Source organism: Anabas testudineus, chromosome 6 (assembly GCF_900324465.2).
Source record: "Anabas testudineus chromosome 6, fAnaTes1.2, whole genome shotgun sequence".
NCBI classification, from domain to species: Eukaryota; Metazoa; Chordata; class Actinopteri; order Anabantiformes; family Anabantidae; genus Anabas; species Anabas testudineus.
Window position 1 is genome coordinate 4,876,406 of NC_046615.1, and position 27,282 is coordinate 4,903,687.

The 27,282-nt window shown below is 39.3% G+C and overlaps 1 protein-coding gene across 1 annotated transcript in view; it reads left to right on the top strand.

Moving 5' to 3' along the window:
• The first annotated feature begins 1,042 nt into the window (after window positions 1–1,042).
• cpne2 (copine II) overlaps window positions 1,043–27,282 on the top strand; it is a 33,570-nt gene continuing 7,330 nt past the window's right edge. The window contains exons 1-14 of the mRNA XM_026366637.1: window positions 1,043–1,242; window positions 4,814–5,014; window positions 10,724–10,903; window positions 11,139–11,213; window positions 11,470–11,541; window positions 11,954–12,037; window positions 12,283–12,372; window positions 12,760–12,858; window positions 14,616–14,702; window positions 15,948–16,007; window positions 22,784–22,917; window positions 23,601–23,655; window positions 24,086–24,137; window positions 26,800–26,933. Of these exons, the coding sequence (XP_026222422.1) occupies window positions 4,838–5,014; window positions 10,724–10,903; window positions 11,139–11,213; window positions 11,470–11,541; window positions 11,954–12,037; window positions 12,283–12,372; window positions 12,760–12,858; window positions 14,616–14,702; window positions 15,948–16,007; window positions 22,784–22,917; window positions 23,601–23,655; window positions 24,086–24,137; window positions 26,800–26,933 (1,299 nt within the window). The 5' untranslated portion in view covers window positions 1,043–1,242; window positions 4,814–4,837. The remainder of the gene's footprint in view (window positions 1,243–4,813; window positions 5,015–10,723; window positions 10,904–11,138; window positions 11,214–11,469; window positions 11,542–11,953; window positions 12,038–12,282; window positions 12,373–12,759; window positions 12,859–14,615; window positions 14,703–15,947; window positions 16,008–22,783; window positions 22,918–23,600; window positions 23,656–24,085; window positions 24,138–26,799; window positions 26,934–27,282) is intronic.

The window sequence follows — 27,282 nt, forward strand, 5'->3', positions numbered from 1 at the left end:
AAACTTACAGTACAACTGCAGCTGATTCAGCCATCTTATAACAAAACCAACAGCTGTGGCGGCTTCTAACTCTGTTAGTGGTTTAAGTCCAACTCACCAGTTCATTCATTCAAGTCATGAAGTTAAAAAACTTGTTAGAACAACTGATGTGTATACAGTTTGTTCTGACTTTAACATACGTTGATTAGGTTTGAAAATGTAAAACTTTTTAAATAACAAAATATAAAACATATTTTGTTATTTATCTGATTCCCATGTGATGGTTTACAGTGTGGACAGCTGAGTGGCCTTAAATACTACAATATTAAGGAGTAAAGCAAACACCAAGCAGGCAGAGTCGACTCTTATAACTGTGTATAATTGGATTAATATTATTATTCATGTTCTAGCTGTTTCCCATAGAGCCAGCTTTAAAGTTTTACTGTAAAACAGTGCTAATAAGTAATAATTATTAGACAATGATTAAAATGCATCTAGTGGAGTATAAACTACACTATCTGAGGTAGAAGTATATATGTATGAAGTAGGTCGTTTTTACTTAGGTATTGAGTTGGTAGACTAACTGCTGAAAAGTGATGGTTGTGATACAAGAATCAACCACAAGAGAGAGCTGGTGTACCAGTACCTTTAATATTTTATATTATATTTTATATAAGATTGAAGATCCAAGATGCACAAAACGTTATTAACCTCAGAGGGAAATTGTTTTGTCCTGTTAATGTTTCTCTCAATTCAGACAGAAGGAAAAGCAACCACAACCAGGAGAGATCTACAAATACAGATACAGAATAACATCAATACAGAAAGTCTTTATGTTTATAATGTGAAACACAATAAATTGCTCATCTCAACACACACACATCAACAGATACGTCGGTCGTTTATTTAACATTTATAAAGGATCAGTCCTTTCCACGGCGGAAGTGCTATGCTCCTGCTTTTGAGAGCGGCGCTTTTATTTTGTAGGCGAGCTCGCCGTGCTTCCGGTGTGGACGTCGCTTGACGCGGCTCCGTGCGTCAGTGCGAGCGCAGCAGCGGGATGCTCTCCGTCCACACACTGTTGCGCCCTCCACGACGGTCGGGATAAGAAAACATGGCACCAGCAACTTCAGCGCTCACTCTTCGCTAGAAAAAAGTGTCTTTGTCTTTCGTTTGTTCGTGTTTTATGTCACTCCTCCGTGTGCGCAGTAACACCTGAAACAAAAAAGAAGAAGAAGTTGGACGTCGCTGAGCGGTGCGGAGGTGAGTAGCTCCACGGTGAGACTCATTAATAAACTGTCAGCTGGGGTCCAGAGAGCTCAAAATGATGCGGGTGTGCTGGTTAGTGAGGCTGAACGCGGACAGAGGAAGACTGGGACGTGTTTCTGAACACCTGGCTCTCGGGCTCTCAGGGGGGACTCGGACGGAGGCGTCCGGTGGATTCATGTGGAGTAGAGAGCTGCTCTTTGACCCGTGAGGTCAGGTGCATGTGTGAAGATGACTGTTTACAGTATCAGTCCGCGCCTCATTCCAGGTCAGGGACTACAATTAGACCTAATGACTGCGTGCTGAGTCCACTTCACTGTCACCGTGAGTCAAACGGCTTCAGAGCCTGATTTCCTGCATCCAGCCGCTGCTTCATTTACCTGCACCTGGAAATGCACCTCATTCTGTACAGTGCTGCTCTTTAATGGCATTTAGATTCAATTAAAACACTTAATGAAAAAGAAAACAGTCCGTATACTCAGTACAGGAGATGTGTGATATCACAATATCCAACAGCTCCGATGGTGAGCACAGGTTTAACACTAATAGCACTGTATGATTTGTCTTTATTTGTATAATCTTCAAAAATATCAGAGATCAGTTTCAGTTAATTCATTCACTTTTATCTTTTTTTCTTCTTTCTTCTTTATTATTATTACTATTGTCATGTCTTGTTTAATCAGCCTAATCGTCATTCAAACCATTGGAGGGATGCTGGGGGGGGGGGTGTAGCAGATGTCTACAGAAGGCTGGGTTTATCTCACTGTCTGCTCAGGACTCCAGTGAAATCAGTTCCTGGGCATTTGTTAAAATCATCAGTAAATACAGTAGTGAATGACAGTGAATTAATGAATGAGTAAAAGTGTTTCAGGCAGTTGACGCAGGCTTTTCCCCACCTGGTATGAATGACTGAGTAAATGAATGAGATTGTTGCACTGGTATTTTCAGTACATCACCACTACCAGTGTGACATCACAGGAGCTGAACGGGAGGAGCACGCTGGTTATGACACATTAGTATCTTAGCAACAGCCAGCATCCTTTTAGCATGTCGCTCTGAGGACAAGTCCGTTTTTACAGGCACAAGGTGCTGAGATGTTTAAACAAACAAGCCTCTTGGAAATAATTTCAAATGTGACACATGTTATCACCAAGAACAACATGTTCAGACAAATCTTCTTTAGTCTATGTGTGTGGATGTAGGTTTTGTCTTCATGTCTTCTCTGCGCGTTGCCCAAGGCTGCACCATTTTGAAGTTTTTGTGATGACTTTGATTGGGAATCAGGACACTGTGTGTGTGTGTGTGTGTGTGTATGTGTGTCCTGAGGGTTTCCAGAGGAGAGCTGTGACCTACACCCAGGTCATCCTGCACAGCTGGGGCCTCACATTCTTCATGCGTTTCATTTTGGTTATTTAGCCAAACGTGATCATTAGTCTAATTAAACTAAGGCCCGAGGTCTATAAAACCACAGGTAACATGTTTGAAAGTACTGATTTTTATACAGTCCCTATATATTCTAATACATATCACACAGAAAAAATGTTAACGTTGAAATGTTTTAAACTCTCTGATGATGATCTACGTCAACCACTGGTTTCTGTTTGGAAATGCACCATCTGCCTGGTAACAGAAGTGCACAGAACTCATTGGTAGCATCTTATTTTCTCTCTGCAGGGGTGTTTCCAGTAATTTATGATTATGGTCGGTGAACGACGTACATAACACACAGTAGCTCCTAAAAAGTGTTTGAGTTACATAAGGTGTGGAACGAGAAACTGCATGTTATCCTGGACACCAGCCATCATCGCATACGTAACAACACCCAGTGCAGTTGACTTCACAGAGATCTGTGGGGTCAACCATTTATCTTTAAGTCATTATGCAATAAAACATGTTTATTCATAGTTTGTTATGTTAGTGGCTGAAAGATACTGTGGGTTGCATTTTTGTTGTGCAGTTCATAATCTCAATTTATTAACACACAATTAAACTATTTACAGTCAATTTAATGTATTTACACAAATGTTTGTGGTAAATTTTGGGGTGTTTTGAGCTGCAGTAATAGACAGCAGAGTTATGGTATTATGGTACCACAGCCTTAAACAATAATAAACAAGGTGGTGGTGGGTGGCAGTGTGGATGTATGAATGGCAATTGTGTACAGGCATTCATGATCCCCACAGATAAATCTGACTCTCAGTTGAATTGTACTCACTTAAATTAAAATTAAGAGATTACTTAACTCTTAATTTTGCTTGATCCAAATGCAGTGGTGACTGTTCACAGGGCACTGGATAGAAAATGGCTTGGAAACTTTTATATATAATTTACCAGGTAATCTGTTCTTATGATATTTACAAATAAGAAGTTACTTAGAGAGTAGACAAATAAAATCAATACAGAATATTCCTTTTTTGTTAAAATATACCACAAGGCATTATGATGGAGCTTTCAGAAATAGTATAGATGATGTTTATTAGACCTATGTGAGGATAAAATAGGAAGAAGACCTAATATACAGCAGGAACAAATGTGTAAGGAAGTTCAAAGCTACTGATTTCTTATTTTGGAGAGAGTTTGTTTGGAAAATGAACATGAGATTTTCTCTCACTCCAGAAATAAAAGTAAAAGATAAATTGGAGGAACTGTGGGAAAGTAATGCAGCTTTGTCAAATAAAGCTAAGTTTTTTTAGAAACCTTTGTATTTTAAAGCAGAAAAGGCCATAATGAGAAAACCACAGGAACAAAAATCTAAATTATTTATTTAGCAATCTGGTGGTCTCAGCACAGAAGCAAATTACAGGTGTGTGGAAACCGATCACAGCTTCAGATGTGAAAAGATGGAAAAATACAATGAGAAGAAATATAGTTATTGAGAAATTAACTCAGAAAATAAGGAATATACATTTGATAGAAGATTGTTTTGGGGCGATGAACCTTTGTAATTAAATGTCAAAAATGCTTTTCGTTGAAACATAATTAAAAAACATATACTGTATGTATATACAGAAGTGCAACAGTAAGTAGGAATCAAGTTTGGAGATATTTTTTAAGTAGAAATGCTTTCAATGTTTCTATGTTCTCAGACGTGTTCGCTGCATTCTGTGTTACATGAAGTACTGTATTTCTGGGTCACACAAAACAAGACATTTATTTAGGTCACCTTGCGCTCTAGGACGCTGTGAAGTACATTTCTAACCATTTTCAGATTTTTCTGAAAATAATGGTCAAGTTAGTCAATGATGAAACTACTAGGGTTTATGACCAAATGCTTGGGAAGCATGCATGTTTGTAAACCCTTTTTAAAAATGTCTGCATTCATGTGTTGATCATAGTCACAGTAAACAGAACCCCAGCACAAAAGTCTTTTTACTCTGCATTATTCCACACTCTAGTATCAGCCACCAAAGCTCAAACGTTACGTTAACGTATTCAACATGTTAGACTACAACATTTGAAAGTTTCAAAGACCCCCACTGGAAATAAGAAACATTGTCAGGGACATATGGAACATATGTATGAAATTATATTTTACATGGCTCATGTTTCTGTGTTTTCTTTGCTCCAGGGTGCTCACTTTTGACCTCAGACCATGGCCTACACTCTAGGCTCGGCCACTGACAGCCAGAAACGAAGTGTCGGACCACAGCACTGCGTCACCCGGGTGGAGCTGTCCGTTACCGCAGCCAACCTACTTGACCGAGATGTAGCCTCCAAGTCAGACCCTTTCTGCGTTATGTTCCATGAAGTGGATGGAAACTGGGTGGAGGTAAGGATAAGAAAGACTAACACATGGAGAGAGAAAGGTAGTGGAGTGAGAAGGTTCACAAAACAGTTGGAAAACAGAGAAAATAGAGATTAGTGGAGGATGAAAATGACAGATTGGACAGAGAAGGCTGAACAGGAGCGATAAAACATTAGTGTTTGAATCCTAAGGCGTCAGAGAGGTGGAGCGAGGACACTAAAAGAACGTCGAAAGGAGGTTGGATGATTTGATAAGTGTTAGAAGTACTTCAAAGGTCACATCCATCACTGTGGCTCTTCGAGCAAAGGAAAGACTAGAGGATTGTTAGCTGTTGGTTTACTTTGGAGTCGGTAAAGCAAGCAGAGCCAGAGCCACAGTCATGACGTCTTGACCATCTGGCATGAGCCCTGGCATGCTGAGCCCTGTAGGATGTCGCAAGATTTGAGAGTGTTGTTCCAATGTTTGTCTGTTATTGTCGCTCTGCTCAGAAGCTCCATAATGGTGGAAAGTGAAATATATGGTTCCACAAATAGGCCTATTGTTATTACAGATCGCTTTTCTGTCTAGAGTTTGCATGTTCTCCCTGTCCCCTTGTGGGCTTCCTGCAGGTACAGCCCACAGACGTGCAGTTAGGTTAATTGGCGACTCTAAATTATACCCATTCCAACTACCATGTAGGTGAGTGTCAGTGACCTGTCCAGTGTGCATCGCACCGTCTGCTCGCTGTCAGCTTGGCTGTCCTGTTGGCTTTGCTCTTCATGTTAGGGTGCGTCAGATTTCATCATTGTTTTTTTGTTTTATGTTTTTATAGCGCTATTGAAACCTAAATATTTGCTTTTAGCCTACAGTATTATCGGCATTGTTTCTGGGCTAAACAGTGTACATTGGGTTAGCACTGCTTGCTGAGACAACGCTGTGCGGAGGAAAGTCACTGGACTTAGCAGAAATGTTGGCACCATGGTTAAACCATATATTTCTCTGAGCATCAGAGGCCTGGAAGATTGACTCTTTTTATGATCAGAATTTGATCTGTTTTCCTAACCTGGAAGCGCTGTATGATTATTTTACTTAGTGTGCGCTCTAAGGGAGCAGGAAACTTGGAATATGCAGAACATTTTCATGAGTAAAATCCAGAAGCATAAAGTATTTTTGGTTCCACTAATCTGGTGTCTAGTTCCCCTTAATATGTCAGTGGTACTTGATGGAGTCAGCATGTTCAGTCAGCCTCCGACATGCTGGTTAAAGGCCTGTTTAATTTAGGACTCTGTGACATGGTGAAGCAAAATCGAATCACTGCTTTTCCATCCTGGTGTTTGGAGTTTCTCGAGGATGTGAAATTATTCTATTAAAATGTTCTGTGTTCTCTGGGTTCAACCTTGGACAATTGATTGTTGCTGCCGATCAATAGCAAGGCTGTCTTGACAGTGCTGACCTTTAAGGGGGAGGAGAGTCATTGTAGCTTAGTAGCTGGTTTGTTCCATTAACTTTTACTTTACTTGCTCTTAACTCTCGGAGAAACAAGTATTCCACAAAAGCTCATGTTTGCAGACAGTTAATAACATCAGTTGATGTTAAATATATGTTTGTTTGTTTTTTCAAAAACTCTGTGAACTAATGGTCCTGTTAGCAACTAAGCTAAACTAACTTGACAGCATGTTTCCTTAGATTTTCCTCTTCAGTTTGTTTTTCACTAAATGACGTAGTGTGCTGTGTTGAGCATGTGTGTCACTCTGTGGTGTGACCACTTTGTTTCCTGTTTAGAGGTCATCTACTTTGCTTTGATTCTACAAACACTACATGATGTGCATGTATTACATGTTTTTATGGTGCTAGAAAAAGCAAAAAAAGATGCTCAAGAGGAAGATGTTGATGAAGTTTTAGTGTGTGTAGGCTGCTGCCTCAAGGCTTTTCTGTGGCGAACAGCTGGTCAACAGGGCAGGCTAGCTTTTGTGTACGTGTGTGCCTGTTTGTGTGTAGGCGAGTGCTTCGGGTTGTAGCTAGCTTTCGGTCAGCAGGGCATGTGCCTCTGATGTGAAATTGCCAACGGTTACTATGGTAACGGCGAGGGAAACAAAGCTAAGTGCTTCTGGAGTGAGGGAACGATGGAGAAGGCAAAATGAGGTCCAAACCTTTTATTGGATATTATCCACAGCTTGCTGTTTCTTTCACACTCACGGCTTTCTCACTTTCTCTGATCCCTCCTGTTAGCTTTGTTTTTTTTTTTCTCTCCTTTTTCCAAATGTCTTTCTCATTTCTGTTGCCAGTTTTTCTCTCTGTCTCTCTCTGTCTCATTTTCTGTCTATCTTCATCTGTCCTGTGAGCTGGAGGTGTGAGAAGCAGCTGGGTCCATCAGGGGAAAAAGCGAGAGCAGGAGGGGGTAAGGGTGTGGGAGAGATAAGGTGTGAGAGAGGGAGATGAGAAATTAGTGGAGGGAAATGGAGGGGGACAATTAGCAAGAGAGAGGATGAAGAAGGGGAAAAGAAAGAGTGTGAAAGGGCGACAGAAAAAGGAAGTAAATCTTACAAGAGGAGGTTGAGGAAAAGTGGTGGCTGAGGGAAAAACTGGTGTGAGAGACACTTTAAAAAGCATGATAGGAAGAAATATGGATTTCAGCAATGTAAATGATGTGGCACCCAATTAGCAGCCTACTTGGGCTATTTTCTGAATCCTTTGATTTTTTTTTTTTCTTGCTCCAAACTCCAAATCCTCATGTTAATCTCAGCACGTGTTATGGACACAGATATGTGCATGTAACACTGTAACGAGTGAGAACTCACATGTGATATTTTCCCACATACAGTGAAGATGCGAAATTCAGTTGGTTTGGATTAAATAACACTAACACATTAACACATTTAGCAGTGTTCTGGTTTCAAGTGCAGCCTTATAAAGCCTAAGACATATAACATTTACTGCATATAGAATATTTTTGTGTTATTGAATGTTTGCATTGAGTGTTTAATCAAAGTTAGGGATGGTCTAAAAAAGAAGTCTCACTCACTATGACCTCAATAATAAACAAATAGTAGACATACCACCTTTCTGACAGTTTTGACAAAAACGGAAAAACTATAACCTTGTAAAAGCAGAATCCTTGGCAGAGCTGCTGTGTTGGATTGTACAGTGGCTTATTGTTAGGCTTATTGATTGTATTATTATTGTGCTAGATTATACAGGAGTACTTATTAAACTGGTCAGTTAAAGTATGTGAATATGAGACATGCACTACAGGCTGCCAGACGTCCATGATGTCTAAGTAATATTGTTTTTTAAGCACAAAGTGCAGCCATTCTCCTGGTTCCTTCACATGCATCAGACAGATGGGCAAGTGTTCTAAGTACTACTAGCAGGCTGAGCCATTTTGCCTCTGAAGTAGACCTGCTGCTTCTGTCTTCCCAATAACAATAACAATGCCTGGGAAGATGTTTAATAAAGAGCATGTGTGAAAGCATTCAAAATAGAATAGAAAAAGTGAAAAAGATGATGATATGATGTAGAGGTACCTGTGTCTGTAGCTATTTGAAAATATATTCTGATAAAAACAGACTTTCAGCTGCTTTGAAAAAACATTATTGGTGAGAATGAAATAGGGACCAATTAAGCTAAGTTGCAAAAAAAAAAAAAAACTCCTGGTAAGACAGTCTACAACACTTATTACAGTTTATCCTGGCGGGGATATAATACATATTATATGTGTTATATGTAACACATTTTAACACATTATGACAATTTACCAAATAGTCTTAAGCATGTTTCTATTTACCCTTTGATGGTTACTTCTTTATATGGACTTTAAACCACAAATGTCAGTGTAATTATCACTCTAAAGTGAAATTCATCACCAAAGTCAGTAAGATTCATGCTCTGGGGACAGCAAATGTCTGTACAACATCTGTCATGTAGAGATATTTCATCTGGACCATCACATTGGACCAACAACGCTAATGACCAACTGACCCTGCCATCCTTAGAGCTATGCCACTGGCTTAGAAAAAGCCTGTCAGCACCATAACACAACCTCTGAAAGTTGCATTTTTTGTGTATACTGAAACAATACACACTATAATAAAATATGATAGTAAAACAACGTAAAGTGTAAGAGAGTGTAATTCAGTACAAGGGCATTTTGACATTTTGTGGCGGCCATTTTCAGTGTATTGGTCCAGAGACCATTCAAAAGTGCCTTTTGGATGCACTCTACTTCAGAAGTGGTGACAGGCTAGACATTAACTGACCTTATCTAATGGTGGATAAACACACTATGCAGCGTGTCCAGGGTGAGTCAGATTGGAGAGTAGCACGGCCAGTGAGTATTAGTCATCCAACCACCTGGTTTAGAGAAGCCAGAGCAAATAACATGACTCTCACGATGCTCTTATAAACTCCCTCACACTCAGATCTGTCTGTGTGGCTAATTTTTGGAGCTATTTCAGGTTATTACCTGCATTACGTCATTCGTGTTAACCCTGATTCAAATAACTGTGTCATCTTACATGTGTGAGCTCTTTAGCAAGTGGGCTGTGGTTCTCCGCTAAATTGCTCTAATAAGACAGTTTTCCTTTGCAGACAAAGTTAGGGATTAGCTAGAGAATATTAACAAGCTAGAGAACCAAATATTTTTAGTCATTCAAGCTGCAAGGCCCTATGGTGATGGTGCGGACCCTCCAGTGCTGTAAAATCATTAAATTCTATCTTCACTCTAATAACATTTTGTAATTCACTCAAGAGTTTTGAGGCCATGTTACATGACAGTGCCTGCATAACTACTGTAGCTGGAGTTTGCATTAAAGCCTGATGACAAACAAAGAAGGAAGTTGTGTCCTTTAAAGTGTTAAAGTGTACTTTAAACGTTAACCACACAAACAAGCACAAATAAATGCTTCTTAAATGATCACAATGTAACAGTGCTAAAGCTTATTATAGTTGGTACGCATGCTCATGTTTCCCTTAGGATAAACTGTAAAAACCTTTTTAAAACTAAATCGTCTGACATTTTAGTTAGAACCATAAGGAAAAACCTTTTTTTTTTATCGAAAAAGTGATGACACAGTTGTTTTGTTACCATGTGATATTGCTAATCTGAGATGGATCCGCCTGGCTTTCTGCCTGATGACTAAATGTAACATCATTAGGGTATCACATTTATTTAAACTTTTCATGCATCTCTATTATTTCTACACAGCAGAAATGTGTTGGATGTTGTTAAAGAAATACTGACATAGAACTATTACTGTAGTTGCACATGCATGCACCGCTGTGTATATAAAATTACAGAGAAGCCAAATCCAGCAGAGGGATAAATGCAGTTCAGTCCAAGCAAGTGTGTTCATCCTCAACTGCTGAAGCAACTCGGTTGGTGCAGAAATGAGAGTCTGGATGTGGAGGAGTCAAAACCTGCACTGACACAATCAGTGCAGGTTTCATGTTGGAATAAGAGGATTATAATGTGAAGCTTATTTATATTTTATAGTTAAATGTGATCACATCTAGGGTAAGACTGCTTAACAGTTCACTACTATGCATGAAAACGAACAACAAAAACTCTTAATAATGTTTTAGTTAAACTGTTATTGCGCAGCACGTTGAGATTAAAAGTAAAAAAAAAAAATATATATATATATATATATATATAAAAAAAACATATACGCATCTTATGTGTGTATTTTTGGTAAATTCTCACTGAAAATAAAGGTAAAGTAAATAAATGCTTTCCTGTCTCCTTGCCTATTTTAGCTCGGCCGCACTGAAACGGCTGTGAACAACTTGAACCCGGTGTTTGGAGTGAAGTTTCAGGTGGACTATCACTTCGAAGAGATCCAGAAGCTTCGGTTTGCCATGTTTGATGAAGACAAATGTGCCACACAGCTTTACGAACATGATTTCCTGGGAGAATTCATTTGTACTCTGGGGGTGGTAGGGAATTATTTCACCTTTTCATTAGCTACATATTTTTTTCTTTATCAAAAAGCATAACAGTATATGAGTTTCCTTAGGAGATATCATTAAAAAGAAGGAGATCATTTGAGCTACTAAACCTCTATATTTAATTAGAGTGAATGGTGTCAGGTAATAAGGGTCAGACTTTCTGTCTCTAAATGATTCTTGTTCTGTATGTTTGTGTGTCTGTCTTGTGCTAATTGCCCACTAGATTGTGTCCAATAAAAAACTTCACAGACCACTGATCTTAGCCAATGGGAAGCCAGCTGGCAAAGGATCTATTACGGTAAGAGTCAGTATTTTAAAGGTCTTTCCTGTCTTTGTATGTTAAACTTTTTCTTTCTGCCTCCCTGTGCTCTATCATCACGCGGATGCAGTTGCTGTTGTTGACTATAATGACATGGTTGCTATTGTTGATGATGATTAAAAAAGATGAAGATGTTATTGAGGCTGCCATTACTGTTCTTACTGATACTGACGTTAATGCTGATAGCTGGCAGTGTATTTGTTACAGCTAATGTTGTGCTGTTATGGTATTTTAGATAACAGCTCAGGAGCTGTCTGACAACAGAATCATCACTTTGACCTTTAGTGGGCGTAAACTGGATAAAAAGGTATGCAGTTAGACCCACACACACACAAACTGAATGCAAATGCAAACATACACTCACAAGGCTTTAGGACATGTAGCACTTAAGGACACACAAGCAAAGCCCACACAGACAACCTTTACAGTGAATGTTTGAATGTTTTCACTCTCCTCACCTTTGTTCGTTAAGTGATGGCCGATCAGGTGCACTGATAGCTGGAAATGAAAACCATATGGGGGAATTTATTTTCATCAGTTTATTTTCAGTGGCTCTGTGAAGCAGCAGCTGGTAGGACAGTGAATGTAAGAATGACAGTGAGTCAGAAATAGCACTAGCTGATGTGTGCCGTGTACCTTCTGGATTAACCACCAGCCACCAGGCGCTGATTCAGTTGTGGTCAAATTGGGATACATCTGTGTGTCTCTGTTCTGTGCAGGACTTCTTTGGTAAGTCAGACCCCTACTTGGAGTTTCATAAGCAGGGAGAAGACAGCAAATGGATGCTGGTGCACAGGACAGAGGTAGGTCATCTGTGGAGAGTAAAAGCTTTTCTTCTAACCTATTATTATTGTCAAGTATGAGCTGTCATTGCCAGCTTGCTGTTCTTCAATGTATGACTGAAAGTCATACATTGACCTAAACAGAAACTAACTTTAACAGGAAGTACAGAAATAAAGTTTAGGTAAATCTTCTGTTTCTACCATTGCACTATACACTGCATCAGTTTCTACATAATTAGTATGTACTTCTTTTTCTGTGACCTCAGGTCATAAAGAACACTTTAGACCCAGCATGGAAACCTTTTACTGTGCCTCTCATTTCTCTCTGCAATGGAGATGTGGACAGAAACATCAAGGTTAGTGGTGAGCTAGAGCTTGTACTTCATCTGTTAGAAAATTATATTTCTTCTTCATCTCTTTAAGCTCTGCCTCAAAGATAAAAGACAAAATGAAGCAGTTAATGATAAAATGTGTAAAATGCCCCCATTCTTGTGTGACAGAAGAAGAGTAATGAGGACAGGTCTACAGACAGGTGACAAATTAAATGAAAAATCCACATAAAGTGTCTTAAGAAGGTGACCACATGTTGGCAGAACACCCCCCCTCCCCCAACAGCATAACCTATATTGATCCCCACATAGAGGTTTTCTGTTAATTTGTCACTCGCTTGTACCACAGAAACAACTATGTTAGTCTGAAAAAGCCATAGTGAGCTTAATGTGTTATGTTGTACACAATGACAGGTCCTGTGTTATGACTATGATAATGATGGTGGCCACGACTTCATAGGAGAGTTTCAAACCACTGTTGCCAAGATGAGCGAAGCACAGAACTCAGTGGAGGTAAAATACGTTATATCGTTGTAAATCAATAAATGTTTGTCTGTCAGTTCATTTTAGTCTTGTGTGTAATGTGTTAAACTATGTCTGTTCTTTCACTCACTTAGTGTTGAAGTACAGCCCAGAGCTGGACATTTCTAATGCTTTCATTTATGAATAGATGCATGTCCCTGTGAAATGTTTGGTTATAGTGTGAGTGCAGTTCTCTGAAACGTTGGTGTGGTCTCTCTCTGGGGGTAGTGGCTCAGCCATGCTTCGAGACAACATGCATATTTGTTTGTCGTTGGTATGATATGCTAACATGTTTCCACATACACATTAATAAGCTAACACAGTAAATGGTGCATGCTTAACCTCAGCCTGTTCACAAAATAAGAAATAATACATCATGTGTTATTATGCATATGTGTCAACATGTTAGCATTTTAGCTGTATAAATCATTGTGATTAAGCACCAGCAGCAGACCACGACATTTACCTTAAGAAGAATAAGTTTACTTAATTCTCTTGTCTTGTAGCGAGGATCACAGTCTCATTTTGTTGGATGTGTGGTTATAGACTTTCCTTCTTGTTTTTTACCCTCAATTGGAACAAATTCTGTTTTACCTGAAGGTTATTTTATTTTTATTATGCAAAAGATATAGCAGATTAATTTGAGAGAAAGAGTGAAGGTGAATAGCGACACTGTTGAGCTCCTGACCTGGATTGAAACCATTACAGTACATAATTCAGTGCCTAAGGTGCTGAAGGAGGGTTATGGTTTTTGGACCAGTAAACCATTTATTTTTAACATTACACCATTATGTAACAAGCTTTAGAATCATAGTCTGCCGTCAGCCAATAGCAGTGTTATTGTACCATCCTGGATAATTTGCAGTTTAAATGCATTTCATTCTATCAAGAATGAAGCTGGAATAATCATGTGCAGATTTCCATTGCTGTATTTTTCCACACATTACGGCAACTGAGAACCAGTTGGTCTCAGGTTTAAGCTGTTAATGAATAAATGCTATCTAAGATTTAGTCTTTTCACTTTTGCATTGCTGCACTGTTAAAATACAGGAGTGTTTTACATGGACTTCTGCATCTGTGTTCATTTGGGAAACTGCATGTGTGCATGTGCCAAAGCAGCCTCATGTTTCTTCTCCCACTGAGTCTCTTCATGTGTGGTAATGATGTGGTGTTGGTGGTGGTGGGGGGGCACAAAATAACAAGCCAAAAAACAACAGCAGTGGTATGACGAGATAAAGGGTGGAGGGAGAAACAGAGAGAGATTGTTGGTGTGAAAAGGATACGAAAATGAGAGGTGCTGTTGAGATAAAAAGCAGCACCTAACCTGAGCCCTAGTAACACGACAAGGCATTTAGAGCTACCTGTCATATGAATCAATGAATCACCAGCTGAATTAAGGGAAGAGTCTGTTTAGTGTGTGTGTGTGTGTGTGTGTGTGTGTGTGTGTTCGCGTTTCAAATCTCTTTTGATCAAACACGTTGCTATCTAAAGAAAGTGTTTGTGTTTAAGCCTAATTTTACTTTTATCATCATGTAAAGTCTCCACATGATCTGTATATTTTACCACTGTGATATAATCAGCTTATAAAACTCCTCCAAGTTTGAATGTCAAATTGTAGTTATTGTTGGTTGTGTAGTGTACAAGCAGATCCAACTCAGTTGGTTTCTTTACTTACTTACTCTTCCCCTCTTTTTTTTCTCAATTTACAATTTTTCGGTTATGGTAATTTTTGTCTTTCTTTTCTTCAGGTTGAGTTTGAATGCATCAACCCCAAGAAACAGAAGAAGAAGAAGAATTATAAAAACTCTGGAATTATCATTGTCAAGTCATGTAAGGTGAGGATGGATGGATGGATGGATGGATGGATGGATGGATGGATGGATGGATGGATGGATGATGGATGGATGATGGATGATGGATGGATGGATGGATGGATGGAGCTCTGCCCTTACCGTTGTTCAGCACCGTCAATGTTTGCTTTGTATTTGTTTTAGTTGTGTCCATATTATGACAACAGTATTACTGTCTTAGGCATGTAGTGTTGATATTCTCACTGTGCAGCTACTGTGTACCTGGCCTTGAAACCACATGTAAAGTGTTTTGTTTCTTAAATTTCACATCAAGTTTTAGTGTGTTTGCCTGTGGAGTATTTGCATTTGCCTTTGTTGGCCTAAATAATTAGATAGCAAAAAAGCCTTTATAGTTTAGGCTGTCATTAAATCATCATTCATCTTTATCGTTATTTTCAGAAAGATGATTCTGCAGGACAGAAGCACATACTGTAAATTCACCAACTATTTACCCTTATTTACTGTCACTTCCTAGACTCTTTACTGTCCTATAAAGATCAAATACCCTCCTCCTCCCAAAAATATAAACTGCCATTGTAATTTGTAGTGACTCGCCTTTTATAAAAGTTGTAAACATAATGATATAACATAATGAATGATATAATTAGCGCTGAGCCCCACAGAGGACACATTAAGCTGGAACACTCGGTCTTTAGACGCCTATTGGAATGACTCAAAAGCTGCGTGCGTATGATGACAAGCCTTCATAATTGATTTTTTTTCCTTCCTGCTTTTTTATGATGCACAATCATGAACAATCCTTGATACAGATGCGCACAGACACATACTGCCTGCACTTTTGCATGCACACAAGCACAAAACTGCTAATACAGTAATTATATTTGTTGGCTGCCGGCAGGGATTAGACTAATGACAGTAAAATCCATGCTAAAGATTCATTGTAATTGGAGTGGAAATTGTCTTCAAACAAGATATTAATTTGTGCTCCAGTGGTGGTACCTTATATCTGATTGATTCATTTGTTTCTGCACTGTGCTATGTTTAGTAAAGGGCTATTTCCTACATCGTCTGTGGTAGACAGTCATTTAGGCAAGAACAATTGCTGTCAAAGGACAAGCTGTTTTATTTTTAGCAGGTAACTCTGTGTTTACAACAGATTAACGAATTGGCCACATACAGTTGTAACAAGCAACCTCTCTTTTTTCTCAATAGATCAGTGCTCGTAGTTAACTGTGTTCTCTTTTTGTGCTGTGTCTCGTGTGTCTCTAGATCACAAGGGACTACACTTTTCTGGATTACATACTAGGAGGATGTCAGCTCATGTTTACTGTGAGTATGATACTGGCTTTTCCCTAAAATGATGTGATAATGAGATACACATTTCTGCATTCTTCGTAAATGAATAGAAAACATTTATATTTTCTATTTTTATCCTTGGGTTACAGTTGGATCATAGTCATTTACATACAGAAAGGAAAAGTCTGAGGGGCAGGGAGAAGGTACACAGACACAGAAAAAAATGAGAGGAGCAGAGAAGAGTTAGAAAAGGACTGTAGAAATAGAGTTGTGCAAAACATGAATGTGAATGCAAGAAAAAAATGTGTCAGAATGTGAGTGGAAGATTATTACATAAAAACATCATGTGGTAAAGGAAAAGGTAAAAACAAAAGCAGACAGAAATAGAAATGGGTATTTTATGGAATTAGGAGGAGAGACAGAATCATCATGGTCTATATCAGTGTCTTGTTGGGAGAAACTCTTGTGTGTCCCTGGTGATGTCACACCTTTTTGAGAGAGTCCTGTTTTATAATAGCACAACACACTCACATTGAGCTGTGTTATTATTATCCAGGGTGTTTCTGTCCAACACATACAAATCCCCTGGTGATGAATTTTAGGACCATTCAGACTGCCTCAGTACTGTAACACACACAAATGTACACAAATCCTGAACCAACATACACAAATAATAAGGCAAAGGCACACTGAAAGCATGTACAATAAGGAAAACACACTGTTCCTAGAATGCATATGCACACTGGGCGACTTTTTCCACTTCGCAATCTCTCCCAGCTTAGAGAGGTAGAACCAGGCTCCACATGTAGCAGTGTACAGATAATGTAGTTTTTCACGTGCTTGATTTTAAGGTATTGCTTTTTGAAACATGTTCTGTTCTCTGAGATTAGAGACAGGCACACTACATTTGTATTAGAATATTTGTTATTCTTATGCTTGGACTGCTAAAAATGTTGAAATGCAAGGCAAGAGATCAGTCGCTAGAGTACTTTAAAAAGTACTTTAAATGTGCTTAGTACTTAAATATACAGTTTGTGATGTCATGTGACTGTACATCTGAAGCAGCTCTTGACAAGGAATCAGTTACTCACAGTATACAATTGATCATAATTTATCTATAAACAGAAACCTACAAGGCTTTAGCTTAACATCTCTCAGGGCAATAGTGAAAAAGATGAATGGGATATTTCCGTCTGGAGCCCTGGTCAGCTGTTTGAACCAAGCGTGTGCCACAAAAGTGTGCTGCATGTGTATGCTTCTGTTTTTCTTGCTCAAGGTCTTGGGTTGAGTTGTTGTGTGGAGGCGAGTTGTTGTGTTGTGCAGGCATGCTGTCAGTGTCAGAGGATGTGTTCTGCATGTCTCCTGGGGGCTGATAGCTGCTAGATCCTCTGTTAAATTCAGACATTGTTAAGGAACACACACACACACACACACACACACACACAGGCACATACACACAGACAAAGACAGCCTTCACTGTCAGCTTGTTATTTTCACCTTATTCTGTTGTTGGAGAAGAAGACTTTACAGCAAAGAGCAAAGTTGTTGTTGCCATAGTGATGCTTTGTGCCGTTGATGACTATGTTTTGACCATAATGAAGGAGAGAGGGAGAAAAATGTCTATAATGGCATGAAAAAGAGCATGAAATATAATTATATTTGATGAACTTTATCCTCGATGTGTATTCTCAGTTCAAAATATATTTTAATTTCAGTAAGACAAAATTTTGTGCTGCGCTCAAACATTAGTAAAACCTCATCAAAGTAAATTTATTTACAGTACTTTTATTTTAAATGTTGTTGACTCGATGGTTAATTTGAGCTTTTGTATACAGTAGATGAATTAAGAAAGTAGAAAAAGATTTTAGAGGTCTAACTCTCCCTAAATCTAAATCTTAAGGGTTAGGGTTAATGAGTTCAGAGTTCAGGGTTAATGACATGCTAGGGTAGCATCATGTTTGTCATACACATTGAATAGCCTGTTCTTTTGTAATTTAAAAATAGAAAATAGGAGCATGTACGTAAGAACTCATTCTCTTTGTTTTGAACAAGAATCATCCACTGATGATGCTGATTTTGAGATATCCACCTAGCTTTGGTCTCCTTTAATCACTGTATCATTTATGTAGCCATTGTTCTTATTTAAGAAATGTATCTTAAAATATTAGAAAATCATACAAACTAATGAAGATGACACTACATTAGTTAAATAGCTGAAGATTATATAATCAGCCAAGAAAACCAAGAGAAATGAGAAGCTGCCTTTCGTTAACTATTGTTGAATTTGTATGAATTTGTCATTGTGAACTGCAGAAAAAAAAAACTTGCAGCCTGTTTTCAACTGAAGATACGTTTAGATAGGCCATAAAATCGAAAAGTTTCACCCTCCACATGCCGAAATGTAGTTTTCACTGAACTGTTAAATATCCTAATGGTTATAATAAAGTGTGTAGTCTGTCCTTTCTGTTCTCTGGTTTAGTCCTAATGACCAGTGAAAATCCAGAATGGAGAGCTTTGACTTGCCCTGCAGTGATGAGCGTTGAAGTGTACAGCCATGAGTCGTCCACTTCGCTCACTTTTGGATGACTGAGGTGAATGAGAAACAGTCAGGAAGTCGAGAGCCTCAGTTAAAGGATGAACATCTCTCACTGCTGAGTGTGATTAAGGATGCTGCAAAAGATGAAACACATCCAACCTCATGTGTTAACATAAAAATATCTGTAGAATTTGCAAATGGATGCTCATAGTTATTGACTCAGACTAATTTTCTTTCTTGGGACCTTGCTTGTTCGTAATAAGCAGAGTGTCTGTAGGAGCGTGTGCCTGCTCTAGTGGCGATGAAATGAGCAAATTTCAAGCGGAATGGGAACTCTAAAATCCTCGCAGCTCCCACCTAATCTTTTGCCTTTTGTCACAGAACTGCAGCTCTCACACACTCGCACACATACCTACAGTAATACTGTCTTAACACAGATGATTCCTCTCTCCTGCTTACAAACTCATTTACATACACACGTGACCACAAACATACAATATCCTTGTCACACTCTCTCGCGATCTCCTGCTTTTACTCATCCTCGCTATCAAGTGTACATGTAAGCCTCCAACTGTGACTTTTGCGCACACACATGTGCACACAACACAATCTCACTCATACAAGTATCACACATTCTTCTGCACTGTGGACAAGAGCTGTACTGTAGATGTGCCTGCACCCAATATCTTCAAATATTCACCTTCACTGCATACGCACGCCCACTGATTTAGACATAAGCATAATTTCACATAGACGCTCCATCACTGATGACATCTTTTTCTCTCGCACACACTGTCACTTATATGCATAATTTCTACGTACACACACACAGGGAGAGCAGTCGTGCACAAAAACACACCCCCACAGACACACACAGAGAAAGAGCTGTTCTGTGCTGTTCAATCAGACTTAGTATGCCTCTAATCCTAATCTCCAGGAAGGGAAAGTCTCTCCTTGAGGTTGTGGGAGCTGGAGGAGAGAGCAGCCTTTCTCTGTTACACACTCCAGCACAAAGAGACAGCCTGCTACTGCTGAATTATGCTATTATTAAAATCTTATGTTTGATATCATTCAGAGCTATGTAGAGTATGACTGCCTGTAAGAGAGTTTGGTGAGTGGAGAGATAGAGATGGCATACAAACCTTCAATACAATACCTTCTTCCTGAGGTGATCATAAAAAAAAGAAGTCAGTGTATAAACTGTCAAATGTGTCAATGTCATAGAGGAGAAAACAATAGTAGGCCCACTATAGTTACACATTGTGTTGAGTTTCACTGACAGTAGCTCAACACTATGTAAAGAAACAGCAGTGCAGAGTCTAATTGAATGAATTAATGTAAATGTAACTGTCCACATAGAAAGGAGAACAGTATATTGTTATGCTAAAGCTGATAGTCAGGGCTGGTTCAAATGAGCTATCCAGCCCAGTGTCTTTTTTCTTCTTCTTGCTTTTGCTCATAATTTGGTGCTGTACAAATAAACTGAACTGAATTTAATTTTTGCTATACAATATAAAAAAAACAAAGGAACAAGAATGTGAACACCTCAGAGTGACAGAGAATAACTCCAGATCCAGAAGACATTTACAGAGACTCTAACACAGCCATCCATCCAACCTCCTCTCCACCGCTCTCTGTGACAAAAGAGTCTGAGAGGTCCCGGCGTGAGAATTGGCTGATGCTCGACAAGGCACAGCTGAGAAAACTCCAACTTGAATGTCACTATGTCAGTTATTTGACAGTGATTTGCAAGCAGAGGAATCCCTCTAATTTATTTCAGCTACCCCCTGTTCATTTTAATTCTGTGCACTTGCTTGTTGAAACTATGTGTGTCCTCTTAACCCTACTTGTGTGTGAGTAATTGCTAATAGCTTAGGCCGAGGAATGTGTTGGAAACAGGACGATGTCTCGTCCCACTGTCATCACATTTGCAACCATCAAACTAATAACGTCTGTCACAGGAGAGGGCACTGGAGGAAAGTGCTGTAATATTTTGAAAATGATCTTACGCCAATCATTGTCAGTTTGAGCGAACATATTTCCAGCTTCATATTAAGAGGAAATACAAGCAAGGGGGGTAAATGACCGTCACTGGTGGAGGAAAAATGGAAAACTCTCAAATGCAGACATACATTCAGGCAACTCAGACTATCCAAATATTTAACAAAACAATTATAGAGCCACAACAGCAGACCAAATTAAGACAGAAGTGTAAGGAGAAATTAAATTGCAGTTATTTTTTGTATAATAACCCTGGTTAAGAGACATCAGTGAGGGGTTCAAGAGGACTCCTGAAAACCTAACCTATAGCAGGGATGCCAGGTTCTGCTTTCTGAATCTAGGCCCAGAGGGAGCTAAGAGCCTGTTGGCAGGGTGATTAAAGCAACTTAGCCGTGCACAAGCTGAAAATGTATCTTGGGTCTCGTTCAACATAACCTGTCTCTGAGTAAAAGAATCCATGCTTGAGAGCTTGTGACGGAGCACAGTAACAGGAATGTCAATAAGCATTTTGATAGGAAAGAATAAGTAGTCCCCATGTTTACGTGCACTGCACATTTTAATCTGTCTTTCTGCATGGTTTGGACCTGCCGCTTTCATTTCCACACTGTAGAGATCTGTTGACTGGCCAACCTTGCGGGTGCTCACATAGGCATTGAGCCTCTGTTTGGTTTTAGAAACTTTTTCAACCAGGACCATCACATGCCAGAAGATCAGGACAGTATGCTCTATGTGTCCTCCAGTGAAGTTCAGTTTTAGATCCACGTGGGCTCTGTCAAGACCAGGTGTGGGCATTTTTTCTGTACCTGCCCTACTCACTGCTTATTAACTGGATCAGGTGTATTCAGGTGTGTCCATTCACAAACTAGAAGATACTTATCTCATCTTAGAGGAGAGCAGAGTGATGGATGGACTTTAAATAATAGTGCTAACATTTATTAAGCTACTTTTTGCTGCTGTGATAAATTATCTACCCAATAGAGATGAATTAGTCCCATAATTCACAGCATCTGTTAAAGCTGTGTTGCTGTCTCATCTCCAACTATTAGCTGTTGCCTCTCGGCACCCTGAACCTAGAGCAGTGGCTCTCGTTTCACACATATGTCATTTCAGTTTTATCCCCAACACACATTCATACACATATATACAAAACACACAGCAGCATCCTAATTCTGTCACCCTGCATCTCTTTGTTTGTCAGTCCTGCTGCTCTTTAGACTCTATCCTCCCATCCTTTACCTTATTGCTCAGTGTTGTTCCCTGTACTCACACATCTACCACTTTAGCTCTCCCTCTGCATTTTTTCCTTCTCTCAGTCGTCGACAAACCAGAACGTTATTGTCTTGTAACACTGAAGCACAAAGAGAAAGGAGATTGTTTAGACTATCTTTAAGCTGATAGGAGGGAGGCGGAGTTTCTAGGTCGGGTCCTTGTCAGCACACAAACCGTTATTCAGCGCCTGAGGAAAAGCTTGTCACTCTTAATCTCATATTGTGTTAGACTGTCTGTGTGAGTTTGCGTGTTTGTGTCTTTGTGCTTTTGGTGTCTCTGTGGAAAATTTGTGTGCATGTGTGTGCGTGCATGCGTGTTCACATTTGTATATATTGTATGCCATTGCAGTATCACCCTGTGGTCATCTGTGTTAAAAATAGGCCTCTTTGTCATTTCACGGCCATTCTCTCCCTGCTAGACACGGCTGCACTACAATACTTTTAAAATCTGTCTTCAGACGAAAATCTGGGAAGTTGCTCAGTTAAAATCAAGTTCTATGTCAAAATCACAACAACGTTACATTGACTGGTTCTCTAACAAGTACTGTGATGGGTGTAAAGTTGGGGCCTAGTGAGTCTTTTTACAATCAGGTTGTCTCTCTAAACATATGAACAAATGTGAACACACACTGTATAGGTCATGTGACCAGTATGAAGCAGCTGTCTGAACTAAATGGTTTTTACAAGCAGGAAATGCCTATAATGTGAAGTTGATAAACTTTATACAGCTATATATAGCTGTATAAAGCTGCATATATATATATATATATATATATATATTAGTTGACGAAGTTGTCGAAAGATTTTCAGCCATTCTATTTCTCTTCACATTTTTCTGCTTCAGTGCAGGTTGAGGGAAAGTCATTACACAACAACAGAATTAACCTAATGTTGAAATGGAGTCCATTAAAATGATCACTAATGTAAAACATTGCACCAAAGGTCACAATAGCGGTTTCTATTATAAGATGCTCCCTAATTTATCACATCTCTGTTTTACATAGGTTGGTATAGACTTCACAGCATCCAATGGGAACCCTCGAGAGCCGTCCTCCCTCCATTACATAAACCCTCTGGGCAGCAACGAGTATCTTGCTGCAATTTTAGCCGTGGGGCAAATAATACAGGACTATGATACGTGAGTATCTAACAGAGGCTCTTTGTTTGTTGCATTGTTGTTAAGTCTAGTTAAGTCTAGAGCTATCTAAAATGAAGAGATGGTTATGTGGGGATAAGAAGCTGAGTAAATACTACATGCTGTAACTCTGTACAGAATTGGGATGTTTTTTGTTGGATGCTAAAGTCACACTGACACTAACGGCTCAACGGCTTGAGCAAAAACTGGTCTGACAGCGTCTTTACATTTCTGGACTTGTTTGCTTATTGTGGGCTTTTACAGAAAGAGTGAAACTGTTCTCCTTATGATCCATCTTTATCCCATTATCTCTGCAGGGCACAACACACAAAACAAGCCCTACTTCTATCTACTTTTGTTACATTAGTTTATATCAAATTGGATTCTGTGGAACTGACAAATACTAACACTGCCAATAATAAAGTTTTGAGTGTCAAGACAATTACTGTAGGCAGTCCATTGAATATCTGTGTCCTGCCATTCCTTTGGAGAGAAGCCATTTTACAATATTACTCCATTTTTCCACCAGCTCTTGTGCTGTTTCTCCTAAATGTCTCTGAATGTGTGTCTTTGTGAACAAGGTAAAAGGATTTCCTCTGCTGTCTAAATCCAGCTTGTTGAATTTGGATGAAAAAAATAAAAGGCTTAACTAACACTTCAATCTGTTGTCATGGTTTCCTCCTCAGCGACAAAATGTTTCCTGCTCTGGGATTTGGAGCCCAGCTCCCACCAGACTGGAAGGTATGCATGTGTTTGTTGTTGTTTATTGTGTGTGTGTGTGTGTGTGTGTTATACAGTATATGTACAAAACATGCGAGTGTGACAAGTGAGAGTTAGAGCGAGGCCCACTCGATCTCTGTCTCTCTGTCTCTGTCATATTCAAACCTACAGTTGGGAGCCTGCATTATACAAACATAAAACACACACACACACACAGATAAAACTGTAAGCATTATACATGCATATTAACATGATTACGCAACTGTCAACCCATCTGTGTTGCCATGGTGCTGAGCTGATGAAAAGGACAAAGGAGAGAGAGCAGTACACAGAGAGAAGTAGAGAGGGTGGGAGGGTGAAAGTGTGGGAGAAATGGCCAGTATTTATTTTACAGTGTAGTGAGGGATAGAGATTACTACTACTTTACCGTCTTTGTTTCTTGTCTCATCAGGTGTCACATGAGTTTGCTATCAACTTTAACCCCACCAACCCTTTCTGCTCAGGTGAGTGCAGTAGTTGCAGATTTCACAAACAGGCCTGATGCAATTACTAACATTACTAATCACTGTTGCACATTTTTATACAATGTGCTAAAATCCTTTACTGATTTTTAAGAGCTGAGTTTGAAGGAAGATGCCAATATTTACATTTGAAACTGTAAACAACCAATGCAAATGTATGTAATACTGAGTAGGACACAGTAAATAAAGAAAAACATCTCCAGATCATGCGACAGCACTCGCCTCTGACTGAGTAAATAACACTTTCACACTTCACCTACACTTTTACTTAAGATGTCTAAAATTGCAGTATGAATACTGGTGCACACAAGGACACAAAACACGTGCTCCTGACAATTCAGACCAATGAAAAATCCAGATATTTAGTGATAGTGTACAACTCTAAAGATGTTAAATGACTGAGAACAGGAGGTTTTATGTATAAGAGAAGAAATCAGAGTCAGGCCTTACTTTCTCTGATCCACAACGTTTCCACTGTGTTTTAGTCGATCTGAGCTCAGGTCCTGAGACGTCAGCAGTGTTTTTGCGCTGTATTGATGTATGGCTTCCTCTTTGTATGATAGAGTTTCAGATTGCATTGGTGGGTATAGTATTGGACTGTATTCAGTGACAAGGGTTTCCCAAAGTGCTCTTGAGCCCATATGGCTATGTATCGTTACAGTAGCATGAAGGTTTCTCTTTCAAGGCTGCTCGAAGGCTCGGAAGTCAAATACATCAGTTGTTTCTGTCTTTGGCCTTTTATGCAGTAAGATTACCCTGGAGTGCTTGAATCTTAATCTTGATCTTAGATAACTAATTTATTTGCATCTTAAAATGAAAATCTCAGTCAAAGTTTGGCACAAAGTGGCCATGACTCATCTTAGCTTGTAAAGACTAAGCTTTTTATACCTTTGTCCATTTAGCTCAAAGCACCACTGAGCCTTGACAGTCAACAACATGACTGTAGACATTTAGTAAGATTGTCTTCCACAGGAGATGCAAAGTGTTACTTAGCAAAAAAAAACTCTGTACCTACTCTAACTAACATTTCCTCACTTCCATCACATCTAGTTACATTTTGACAAATTCGTCAGGGACTTGCACATTCGTTAACCTATCGCAACCCAGACCCGTTTCTACTGAAAGAAAAATTATGCGGGCTATCAAACAAACCAAATGGATCAGTGTAGAACATTTGTTAAAGTGTTGATGACACCCATTTAGTCATTTAGAGTAGAGTAAACCCTGATTACACCTGGGTTAAAACACATACTCCTCTTGAGCTAAACCGTTCTGCACAACAAGGCATTCAGCACTCCCTTGTTGCGTGTTACGCTGCTGGACAGGACACAATGTAAATTAGAAAAATAAATAAATATATAAAAATATAAACATAAAAAAGTGTGACCCCTATGTCACCTTTGGTTCTTATGGGTTAGTGGACCACAAAATAAGCACTGCTTTTTAATATAGCGAATTCAGATCTGTAAATGGTCTGCACTTATATAGCGCTTTTCTACCTAGTTGGTACTCAAAGCGCTTTACACTGCTTCTCATTCACCCATTCACACGCACAAGCACACACACATTCACACACTGATGGCAGAGCTGCTATGCAGCTGACCTGACTCACCGGGGGCAACTAGGGGTTCAGTATCTTGCCCAAGGACACTTTGGCATGTGACATGGCAGCCGGGAATCGAACCACCAATCCTGTGATTGGCAGTCAACTGCTCTACCTATTGAGCCACAGCCACCCCCTGAGCCACAGCCACCCCCATCTGTGCATCTTTATGTGTGTCGGATGCAAATGTGTTTATTCACAAATGCTAACGACTTGATCACCAGCTGCTGAGAGCACAATAGTGAGACCCAGAATGAAATGATCAAACATATATTTTAACCTGACAGAGTAAGAAGATTATACTTACTTACCATATAGACCTCGGCTGAAGAAGATCTGTGCTGTGCTGGAGCATCTTTGAAATCGATAAAGTTTGTCATTATCAACAATGACCACACAAACATTAGCTATAAAATTAGCTAATGAGCTACTCCTTCACAAATCACATGAGATACCATACCAACTCATACTTTCTTGGGAAGACTAAAACAGCCTCCAGTACACTTTAAACTGAGAAGGTCCAGACCAAACAGTAAAATCTGGGTGCTGTAAATAATTAGTAACCATCCTAACAAGTGACTAACTTTATACTCAGTTTGACATCTATACAGTTGTTTGTTCTTATCTGTTGAAATGTTACTTTTTTGAAATGTCTTATACATCATGTTTTTATTTTAATCAAATTGAGATGTCGAGGAAAAGAACACAGCATTTATTTATCATTATAAGAAGCACAAAAGATAAACAGCTGAGTTTAAGTTGCAACCTGTCTGGGCACACATTCAGCAGTGTGGTTACTTAAGCAGACTGGAGTCTAAAATAGCAAAGTTAATAACAATAATGTGTTTTCACAAGCTTATGGCCCCTAGCTGAGAATGTCTCATTTTAGTTGGTAGCTATAAGATTTTTTATATGTGGTCCAGCTTTTTTTTTTTCCTTTACCACAAACCTCCTCTTCCACACTCTCCTCTGTTCTATCTTTATCGTTAGGCTGTGTTGGAGTTTGACATTCTTTCTCTTTGCGTTTTTCTATGTTTCTAGGTGTGGAGGGTATCGCTCAGGCCTACTCTGCCTGTCTCCCTCACATCCGTTTCTACGGCCCAACAAACTTTGCTCCAATCATCAACCATGTAGCACGTTTTGCCGCCCAGGCCCTTCAGCAAGAGAAAGCAGCGGTAGGTGACGACAGTTTCCATAAATATTCTTGAGTTGAACCAGTATAATGTAAAATGATGAGCGTCAGGGTCATTGCCAGGTTTTAAATTTGGAGGAAGGGCCACCAACACACTTGATTCAGACGGCTAAAAACTGAATATTCTCTGGAAGCTTTGCATAAGTGTGTACATGTCAAGACCAAAGTGTCTGTGGGGTTACCTTGAAGGAGAATATTTGTCATGTGGCGGATGGCAAAAAGGGCAAAGGTGGAGTAGGGTTCATTCTCATGAGATGACTTCAGGTATGCTGCTCACTTCACTTATAATTGATTTAAACATATCCAGAATGTCACCGGTGTGAAAGCAACAC